Source organism: Delphinapterus leucas, chromosome 1 (assembly GCF_059928025.1).
Source record: "Delphinapterus leucas isolate spDelLeu-1000000601 "Yukka" chromosome 1, BTC_Dleu_Yukka2, whole genome shotgun sequence".
Lineage (NCBI taxonomy): Eukaryota > Metazoa > Chordata > Mammalia > Artiodactyla > Monodontidae > Delphinapterus > Delphinapterus leucas.
The window spans coordinates 78,371,264-78,381,641 of NC_143129.1; the positions used below are offsets into that span (position 1 = coordinate 78,371,264).

Here is a 10,378-nt window from a genome sequence, read left to right on the forward strand (position 1 = left end):
GACCCTCCTTCCCTAAGCAGACAAACTTCGAGGCGCGCTCCCAAGACCTCACTTTTATTGCAGTTCTGCAGAGACAGGCTGTGCGCACCTCCCTCAGCTCCGTCCAGCTCCCAGACACTCCCCAACCCCAAGATGCCACTGCGTGGGCGGGTCCCCAGGGTGCTGCTCGACAGCAAGTGGAGGTGCCCGGTGTCAGTGTTTTAAGACTCCTGTTCCGTAGTGTCCAGGCCCCAGCTCCTTCGGTCACCGCAGGGGACTCCAGGGGTCTGCCTGTTGAAGTCCTAAGTCCAGGTTGGAGGCAGCGGAACCTCACGAGAGGTCAGAGGTAGAGCGAGGACACTGCTGGGGGCGGCGGCGCAGGCCTGGGGTGTGGGAGGCCGAGAAAAAAGGTCAGAGGTCCCCCCAGACCACTCGCCCCACGAGCCCATCCTCAGCGCCCCTCCTCCCCTACCTGGAGGGTACCACTGGGGGCAGGATTCCAGCTCCAGGGCCAGGCAGGTCAGCCGAAGGGTGCTGGCCCTGAGGGTCAGTAGGCAGTGGTTTTCTCGGGGGTGGAGGCTTGGCGGGCCCCTGAGACTGAGAGAGAGAAGGCAGGAGGCCAGCTTGGGAGGGGGTATCATGTTGCCCACCTCCCACACACTGGTGCTGGGGAATACCAGCTTGAGGGGCGGCACCAGAGGACACCTTTGTCTGCAAACAAACCTGTCACCATTAAAGATGCCACTGGGGTATGTGCCCTTAGTCACAGGGGGCATCTTACTACCAGCACCACTGCCAAGGCTACCAGCACCACAGCCCTGGGTGGGGGGAGAGGCTGTGCCCTTCTCTCCCCCCACTGTTACCTTCGGGTACCTCACCACCGGGTCAGCGGGCAGAGGGCGGGTGGGGGGATTGGGTCGGTCAGCCAGCTCAGCCTGAACAGAGAGAGGGGCAGTGACTGTGAGAGAACAGCCAGGAGCAGTGGGCATGCAGTGGGTCTCCCGAGGGGTTCAGGTCAACATGCAAAGTCAGCCAGGGGGCAGGAGAGAACGGGGGCATGCGCAATGGGGCTTGAGTGCATGCCAGTAGATGCCTTAGGGGAGAAAGGTGTGGGTCACCTGTGGTGTCCCTGGCAGGCTGCAGTCCCACCACTGACCACCAGATGGTGGTAGAAACCAAGGCAGGAGGCTCACCCTTTGCTACTTCTGGGGAGTGTCTGAAGGCTGAGGGGCACCCTGGTCCCCTAGTGAAAAGCGCCACTGGCAGGGAACAGGGAGGAGAACTGCAGTTGGGCACCAAGCCTCCCACCTGCCCTGGGCCAGGGTAGGGGCTGGCCCAGATTTACCTGGAGTCTCTTGGGCACAGGGTCAGGAGGCAGCGGCCTGGAGGGAGGGGCCGGGAAGCCAAGAGCACTAGCCTGCTGAAAGAGCAGGAGAAGCGGACAGGCAGAGTGGGGGCGGGGGGGGGGGGAGAGGGAGCAGAGAGACACATGTGGGCAGAGAGGTGTTAGTGCTCAGGGATGGGCAGCCAGGGCCCCGGGGGCAGTGGGGCTGTGCATGCGGTTATTCAGTTTCATGCAGAGGGGGTGACAAGTGGTGGAGTGGGTGTGCAGACCACCTCCACGCACACACTTCTGTCATCAGATCCAGAGGGCTCAGGGCAGGGGCACTCACCAGCCCTTCTACACATGGCGACCAGGGCCTCATCAGGTCCTGGCACACTGAAGGCCACTCTGAGCACCACCCCCTCATGCCCTCCAGGGGACATCACTGCTGGGAGCACAGGTAGACCCACCTTTCAAAGCCACTGGCTAGGCCAGCGCAAAGAGCACAGCACTCCCTCCTCTAGGTGACTGCCCCTCCCCAGTCCAGGCTGGACCCTGCTTCTCAGCCTGCAGCCAGGGGACAGGAGGGGAGGGCTGGCCCTGACTCCTCTGACTGACTCTTGGGCAATGCAAGTCCTTCTCTGAGTCTAGAGCCTTCAATACCCGCCCCCCACCAGGGCCCAAGCTGGATGCCTGGCCAGGACTGGTCCCTCTCTCCTCTGGCATGCAGACTTACCTTGGCACCTGGCATCAGCAGAGCCCTCTGCGGGGGTCCTGGGCGTTCGGGGGGACCAGACTGGGCTGCCCTGAACATGGAGAAAGGCAAGGAGAGGGCCCAGCCTCAGACCCTGTTCTCCACCCATTTGCAGCCTTTGAGTGGGGTTAACCCTTTGTGGCCCCTTGGAGCACGGTGTAGGCCAAATCAGAAGTGGGAAGGGGAAGCTGATCAGCCTGAGGGAGGGCCCCACTTCAGCACTGGGGCTCCTGGAGAGAAATGATCCTAGCACCCCAGCTTCCCCACTTGGGTCTACATGTGAGGTGAAGGGTTACGGGGCACATGTAGGGAAGGGAGATGTGTGTGGGGTGTGGTCTGGGGGGCTTGGGTTCAGAATCAGGTGTCAGGGGCTGCCCAAGGGCGGGGGTGGGGCTCCAGAGATGTTGTCCTTAACAGAGATGTGGAGAAAGCTAGTAGTGGGGAGGCTGGTACCTGTATTGGCAGCTGGGTCCCTTAAGCTGGCAGAGTCTCTGGCGCAGGCGGGCACGGTGCCAGTAGCTGGCACCAAGCAGCACCAGGACCAGCAACAACAGGAGGCTGAGGGGCAGCCCTGTGGTCAGGGAGCTGGTTGCTGTGGGTGAAGGCAGGTTTGAAGGTGGGCAGGGCTAAGAACTCTACACCCAGGAAGAGGTGGGGGGGCAGGGAGGTCAGGTGATCAGAGAAGGTGAAGGGGTCAGGGGTCACACAGAGTCAGGGAATCAGCAGCGAAGGGGTCAGAAAAAGAGGGGCGGTGAAGGATGCCGTCTCAGCTGCCCCTGTCCCCCACCTCATGCTACCTCTGATGTGGGTGGTGCAGTCTGGGGGCGCCCAACCCTCCTCACAGTGGCAGCGTCTGTTGCTGTCGCAGACCTAGGAGGTACAGGTTGAACAGTGAGGAGCTGTGCCCTCTGGGGCCGTGTTTCCCTGTCCCCAGCTTTGCAAGATCTCAGATGTCCGCAACTGGAAGGCGTGCTGAGAATGATAGTGTGGAGGGCGCCAGCGTTCTGGAGAGAGAGACTCTTTATCTGGGCCAGAGAAAATTAGATTGAACTCACATTGTGAGTGCCTTCTATCTGCCAGGCACTGTGCTAGAAGCTTCCAGACTCATCTCATGTGCCCCCAGGAAGTGGGTACTATTATTATGCCCGTTAGTTAGAGGAGGAAGCTGAGCTCAGAGAGGTTAATAACCTGCCCCGGATCCAACAGTTAAGATGTGGTAGAGCACGGATTAGAACCCAGGTGTGTCTGTTTCCAAAGCCCACCATTCTTTTCCTTCCCAGAGGCTCCCTGCTCCCCTTTCATCTCCCCCCATGCCAACTCACCCCATGCCCATGGCATTTGCTTCGACATTCCTGTGTTCCCAGGATCTCCACCGGTTGGCATTGATGGTTGATGCACACCTGCCCGATGGCGAGAGAAGAGCAAAGATCACCTTCTCAGGAGCTTTACTGGCACTGGGAGGCCAACACAAACGAAGCCCACCCCGCTTTTACAGATGGGGAAACCAAGGCTCAGAGGGTGACGGGACTCTGCTCCATCTGAAGTGAGAATCTGAACTCCCCCCGGAGCCTGCACCTTCTTCACTGGTGGCTAGTGAGGCCTGGGCGCTGCCTGCAGCAGTCCATATGTCCCTCCCCACCTGGTGCTGCCCGCCTAGGCTGCTCACCAGGCCGGGGCCACAGGCTGTGCCAGGCAGAGTCATCAGGGGCTGGGCCACGTCGTTGCCCAGGTCCAGGTGTACCCAGCTGCAGTTCAGCTCCAGCTGGGTCCCGTTGGCTTCCAGCACCTCCCAGTGAGGATCCCGGGCTGAGCCCAGCAGAGGCTGGGCCCTCCCTCCCTGGCACTGGAGCTGCCCACAAATGGCATCTCTGGGGTTAGGGAGGAGGTGTAGGGTAAGTGGGGGCGGAGCCAAGACTCCCACAAACCCAGAGGAGGAGCCAGGTTCCCTCACTTACCTAGGGGCACAGGACACATAGCTGCCATCAGGGCTGCGCCCACAGCTCCCAAAGGCGTCCCCCCGAGTGTTGGCAGTAAGGAGGCAAAGTGGCGCGGCGGGCTGCGCCCCAGGCCCCCAGAGAGCCTGGCACTGCTGGGCATAGGAGGTACAGCGTCCTTGCATGCACACAGCCTGTCCACCAGCACACGGCTCACCGTCCCCCAGGCTGACATCAGGGGGGCACTGGGAGCTGTCTCCTGGGCAGAACTCGGGCAAGTCGCAGTCACCTCTGGTAGAGCGGCACTGCCAGCCGGCCGGGCGCAGCTGTGGAGGGTGGGTAAGCATCAGTGTGGGTGCTGGGCAAATCCAGCCAGGCCCTGGGAGTCAGAATGACCTTTTCCACGCTGGCCCTTGGCAGGTGGGCTCTGGGCGGCCAGTCCAGTCTGTGCCCACCTGGCAATTTTGACAACAGAGTCCATCGGACGCGCACTGTGCCCCTGGCCTCAGCTGGCAGGTGAAGTAATCACAGCAAGGATCAGTGCAGTCCTATGGGCAAGGGCACAGAGGGGCCGAGTGTCAGAGCAGGCTGGGCCTGAGAGCATGCCCTAACCCCCTCCCAGAGCCTGAACCCAAAAGGATGCACACAGCAAATGAAGACCAGAGCCCAACAATCTATGTGCAGTCCCCACAGACAGGGAGGTGGGGAGAGGGGTTCCTGAGGCTTGGAGACGGCTGATGAGCCAGGGTGAGGGCACAGAAGTGAGTGGGGCAAGGCTCTGGGTGAGGGGCTCACATCTGGGAAGCCACAGTCACACTGCTCGCCGGGCTCCACCAACATATTTCCGCAGACACTGGCCATAGAGGGCAGACCGGAGAGCCGTTCAAAGAGGCAGCTGCCCATTCCACCCAGGAGGGCTTTTTCCAGGGCCTGTCGGCTGCAGTTGCTGAAGTTCAGGCCTGGCAGGAAGCTGGCGATGGCGGCAAGGAAGGTTGGGGCTGCGGACGGCTCCCTGCCCCCTGCCCCCTGCCCTCTCCATCCTGCAGTTACTCACTCTGTCGAGGCCTCCATGATGCAGCTCTTGGCTGGGGCTGGACCTGGACAGGGGCAGCTATTCCCAGGTGAGTCATGGCCCAGGCCTAGGCTGTGGCCCAACTCGTGGGCTATTGAGGAGGCGACTCCCAGGATGCTTGTGGAGTGGTCCTGTCATTGGGGAGGGGATACCCCAGGTCCAGCACCAGCCTGACTGCTCCTCTTCTCTCCTCATCTGACCTCTTGGGCACTGAGCAAGCACCGCCTCCCTCCTTAAGTGCTTCTAAAGTAGGAGAAGAGCCCAGGCCTGGGTGGCAGGAAACCCGGGTTCTAGCTCACCTCTGTTACCCCTCTCTAACTATATGGCCCTGGGAGAGCACCTTTGTTCTTTGGGCCTCAGCTACCTCCTCCGCCCCCAAGAAATGGGAAGAGCTCATAGGTGAAGACACGAATGGGCGGGCCACAGGCGGAGGGTATCCTGACAGCAGAGGCCACGTCATGCACCCTGGCCCTCTATACCCTCAGCTTTGGGGTTGGTAACTTTGCTGGGGGTTTCAGCGGATACATGGTACCACATTTGGGAGGAGCTGAACGGGAATGGGGAGGAGACGTGGAAATAGCTCACCATGTTCACACCTCCTGAGAATTCAGGAGAACAGATGGAGTTCTGAATGGCCATGCCCACCATGGGCCCGGAGAATGAAGTGGCACTGCGGGATTGAGAGGGCGAAGGTTAGGCCCCAAAGCCAAGGTGGCCAGAGCTTCAGGGCCTCAGGTAGGGAGCTGGGATGTGAAATTTGCCAGGCCGGGGCAGGGCCGGGGCAGAGCTGGGCCCCGCTGGCTGAGCCTGGTGGGTCTTACGTCACCAGCTGGGCACTGTCGTGGGGCAACCGAGGCAGCAGGTCTGTCCGGCGCCAGCGGAGGAAGCTGTCTAGTGTGACACCTGGGTGCTGGCTTATCTCTATCAGGTCACGCTGGGTCCAGGCCTCCAGGCCCACAAGCGCCACCCGGACATTCAGAGGCCTGAAGAACTGAAAGAGAAGTGGGGCTCAGGAGAGGGGTTCCCATGGTCGGGGGCCATAAGGACGCTGCTGGGTCCCATACTCACTGTGTCCAGGAGGAGGGCCACTTCCAGGGTGCGGTTCAGCAGGCTCTGGAAGTCCCGGTACCTCTGGACCTGTGGGTCAAGAGAGGTGACCGTGAAAGGCAGCAGGGCAGGCAGAGGTCAGGGAGGACTTGCAGGGGTCAGCAGGCTCACCTCGGAACGGTCAGCCACAATCACCAGCTCAACAATCTTGGTCTCTGTCACCACGTCCCGCCTCCACTGTGGACAAGAGGAAGGCGCATCAGGCACACCCACCACACCCCACCAGCAGCCGCGTAGGGCTGACCAGGCTGTGTCCACAACCACTCTGTGTGATCAGACAAGAGAGTGAAGAGCCCATTTTACAGAGAACCTGAGAGGCCAGGGACTTGCCCAGGATAGACAAAGAAGAGGTTTAGAAGCTGGGAGTAGGGCCCTGCTTTTCCGGCTTCAAATTCAGTGCTTTTTCCAAATTAAAAAAGAATAACAGCCAACACCATCAAATACTTAACGTATGCCAGGCAGAGTTCTAAGCACTTACATATATATATGTATGTATATAGATTTATTTAATCTTCACAGTAATCCTATAAGGTAAGTAGTTTTATTATCCCCATTGAATAAATTAGGAAATTGGCTTCTTATTGCTTTAGGATCAGTAACTATGTATTTGCTATATCCCAGTGAGAGCTCTCTGCATTTGGATCATAAGACAGATGACGAGTTTGAGTCAAGTACCTGCATCCAAACCCTGGATATACCATTTATTAGTTGAATGGCCTTGGCCAAGTCACTTAACCTCTCTGAGCCACTTTTCTCACTAAAATAGAGCTACAGATAGCACCTACCTCCCAGGGTTGCTGGGATCAGTAAAGGAGATAATGTTCACAAAGTGCCTGGTACTGGGAAGTTGCTCCATTAGCAGGAGCAGTTGTTACTGTGAACAAATAGCTCTGAGGGCCCGGGGGCCAGCCCTGGGGACAACAGAAGCCCAGCCCTCCTGCCATTCATCCTCACCCGGAGAAGGTGACGCTGTCCCAGGGGGTGCTCTGGTGGAGCCTGAGTGGGCACAGATGCAGGCCAGCTCAGGGCACAAGTGTGGCCTGGCAGGAGGAGGTCTTGGAGCCGGGAGATAACAGGGGGACCCTGGAGGTCCCCAGGCCCCAGCTCCAGGGAGTAGCTTCTCTCTGGGGACAGGATCACCAAGCCCCTATGCAAAGATGCAGGAAGTCAAAACTTTTCAGCTCCATGCCTCGTTTACGCTCACTCTCTCCACCTTCGTGGAACTGACCCCTTGTACCTGAGCCCGGAGCAGGTGCAGACAGAGACCCAGGAGTCGGCGTGGCCCTGCACTTTTCCATGGTAGCAGCAGTTCTCCTACAGCAGAGAAACATGAGTGCCAACTGGAAGGCCAGGCCAAGGTTTGAGCCCAGGAGGCTAGCCTGTGGGTGAGGATAGGCAGTGTCCTCCCATTCTCCAGGGATGGCACCTTCCAGTCGCCCCTCTCCTTCTTCCCTCGGGCCAGAAACAGGGCACAAGATGACCTGACTCACCAGAGTGTGTCCCTCACTGACCACCCGGGTGCCATCAGGCTGGTACCACACCAGGGTTGGACGGCCTGAGACTAGCTCCCTGTGGAATGAAGAAGAAGGAGGGCAGTGCTTCCAGGGTGGTGCAGTCACAGCCTGAGACCTGGAGGCGGTAGAGGGGTGGCTGGGGGCTGGGCAATCCCTGCAAGCTTCCTGTTTCCCCTGGAGATGGCAGAGTATGGTGGTTGGGCCACAAACTCTGTCAGGCTATCTGGGTTCCAATCTAGTTTTCACCACCCACTAGCTGTGTGACCTTGGGAGAGTTATTTAACCTCTCTGTGCCTTGACTTCTTCATATATGAGGCCGATAATAATATATCATAGTATCTACCTTATAGAGTTGTTATGAGGATTTAATGAGTTCAGGCTCTTAGTACCTGGTACATCGTGGATGCTATATAAGTTGTTAGCCATGTTATTGTTAATGTTACCACTATCATTATTACCTATTCTGTAGCAGCTCCAGGATATGACTCTCACCATCCAACTCCAATTTGATCCGCAAAGCCTCAGGCAGACTGGTCTGTGGGCACCAGAGGGCATGTCACCTCCCTGGCCCTGTCTGAAACTCCTATCTTCTCTAACCAGAAAACCTCAGGCCCTTAGGAGAGTACCAATGATTAGATCATTGGTGGGGGGATCCTGAGGGAGGGGCCAGGAAGCCCTGCCTGGCCTGGGGTATTGTTCTGGGGGGTTGTGTGGGGAGGTCAAGGAAGGTATCCGAGCCGCCCCTTCTCGGCTTCCTGCCCAGAGAGGAAGCATCATGGAGGACCCAGTGCAGGCCCCAGCCCTTCCTCTGACTCAGCTTTAGAATTGGGAGGGGAGGGTGTTTGGTGAGGCCCTGACCCTCTCCAAGTCTCCCCACTGAAAAAGCTGACAACATGAGACCAAGAAAGCAAGTTTGGCCTCAGAATTTCCCAGTGGAGATGGAAGGGCTGGGTGGGGCTGAGGCAGACAGATGTGTGTGCAGTGGGGAGAGCGAGATAAGTGAAGCCAGGTGCTGGGGTGCGGAGGGAGAGGCAGCCAGACCTGGGATGGCCATGCTACAGTGAGGTCCATTCACCCACTCCTCAGCCAGTCTTTGCCTGGAGACACCTGATTATTCAGGGTGGTGGGTGGTGCGGGTGTATTTCTTTATTCGAGGGGAGAGAGAGGCTCACCTGAAGTACCTCTGCTAGGCTGAGCGTGAGGTTGTCCTGAAGGATCTGGGGCTCCGAAGACCCATTCAGGGCCCTCTCTGGCCTTGCCTGCTTCTCCTCAGTGCCACCTGCAGGGTTCCCAGGACACCCCAAGAGAGTGCTGAGAGAATCAGCACCACGGCTGGGGGTGGCTGGTGCCCTCTGACCCACCTGGCTCCCAGCACATCAAGGCCCTTCTCTGCTTGAAGGACCCCTGCATTGCATGCTGGGACTTAAAGAATACTAGAGGGAGGGGGCGGGGGCTTCTCTCCAATTTTTCCCTTTCATCCCACCAACCCATCCACAAGTCCCCATAGAAAGAAGTTCAGTTTGCCCAGTCTGTGGCCCCCGCTGTCCCCCTCAGGCCCATCCCAGGTTCTCACAGGGACCCTCCGCCTGTTCCTACCCGCTCCCAACCACCTCCGCCCAGGAACGCCCCCTCTCAGGACTGGGCGAAGACTTGTGGCCCGGTGCCCACTCACCCTCCCTTTCCTCACATCAGAGATGCCGGGAACGCCCATTTCTGGGTGAACATTGCAAACACCCCCCTCCCTAAATACCCCTCATGCCCAGTTAGGCACACCCGCTCCCCACAGCCTCCGCTTCCTCCCGGAGTCCGCCCCCCATCCCCACAATGGCCCTCTCTCCTCCGGACACTCCACCCCCGCCTGCCCTCTCGGCCCCCAGCCCAAGACAGCAGCGGGAAGTGAAAGTTCCAAGGAGGAGTTGGTGTCCCAGCCTCTTTCCTGGCCAATTCTCCCCACTCCTGGCTCCTCCCGGGCCCCCTCCCGTTCAGCCAGCTTTCTGGTGGCAGCAGCACCAGGGTGAGGGGTGCCTGGCCGCTCAGGTCTGGGATGGGGGCCAGGAAGTATCTTCTTCGCCAAACCCTAGGAGACGTGCCTACTCGGCGCCCTGGCACCGGGTGGAACGGTCAGCTAGGCCCCAGAGGAGCGAAGACATCAGTCCTGGGGAGCAGAGACCCTCTACCGCGATCCTGAGGGGGCGCTGGGCCAGGCCCTGCGGTGCCTGGTCCCGGAGCCTGAAAGTGTCCGCGGGGACTGCGCAGAGGATGACAGAGTAGGGGGCGCCGGCATCCCTCCTCCTTCCCTTCCCACTCCATCGCCCAGTCTCTGGGCCCTCGGCCCAGGACAGCCGACCAGGGCGGGCTGCACTCTGGTTGGGGTCTCCGGCCGACCCCAGGACCCCAGTGCTTCCCGACTTCCCTGCGCGTCCTCCCAGTCCGCCCCCCGGCCCACTGCTGGCAGGGTACTCACCTATATCTGGGAGCGGCCGGGAGGGCAGAGGGCTGCCCGCCCCCAGGAGCCCCAGGGCCCAGAGCAGCGCCAGCCGCATGGCAGCGGCGCCCGGGGTCGGGCGAGGGCAGCAGGTGCTGGGCGGAGTGCCGAGGAGCCGCGGCTGCCGGGTCTGCTTCGCTCACCTAGCGGCTCGGCGCAGCCACCAGGCCCCGCCCCGCCCCCTCCCACCCCCCCAGAGCCAGGCTCCG

General features: G+C 59.9%; 1 protein-coding gene across 17 annotated transcripts; it reads right to left on the minus strand.

The window, feature by feature from the left end:
- Nucleotides 1-32: 32 nt before the first annotated feature.
- ADAM15 (ADAM metallopeptidase domain 15) lies at nt 33-10,330 on the minus strand. 17 transcript variants are annotated; one of them, XM_089914368.1, is made up of 23 exons: nt 10,149-10,330; nt 8,857-8,963; nt 8,143-8,219; nt 7,661-7,739; nt 7,408-7,484; nt 7,125-7,317; nt 6,282-6,347; nt 6,132-6,200; nt 5,885-6,054; nt 5,649-5,733; nt 5,046-5,194; nt 4,787-4,961; nt 4,447-4,539; nt 4,013-4,317; nt 3,724-3,925; nt 3,380-3,457; nt 2,855-2,927; nt 2,511-2,649; nt 2,040-2,109; nt 1,325-1,399; nt 685-914; nt 452-570; nt 33-362 (listed from the first exon to the last, which is right to left on the minus strand). In XM_089914368.1, exons 1-23 carry the CDS (start codon nt 10,225-10,227, stop codon nt 310-312), a joined length of 2,763 nt encoding a protein of 920 aa, XP_089770494.1. In that variant the 5' UTR covers nt 10,228-10,330; the 3' UTR covers nt 33-309. The 17 variants fall into 17 exon arrangements, 12 of the variants coding, with proteins under 12 accessions (XP_089770494.1, XP_089770433.1, XP_089770430.1 ...); XM_089914307.1 differs by having other exon boundaries at nt 452-576; nt 843-914; nt 1,325-1,396; nt 7,661-7,799; XM_089914304.1 differs by having other exon boundaries at nt 452-576; nt 843-914; nt 7,661-7,799.
- Nucleotides 10,331-10,378: the final 48 nt, after the last annotated feature.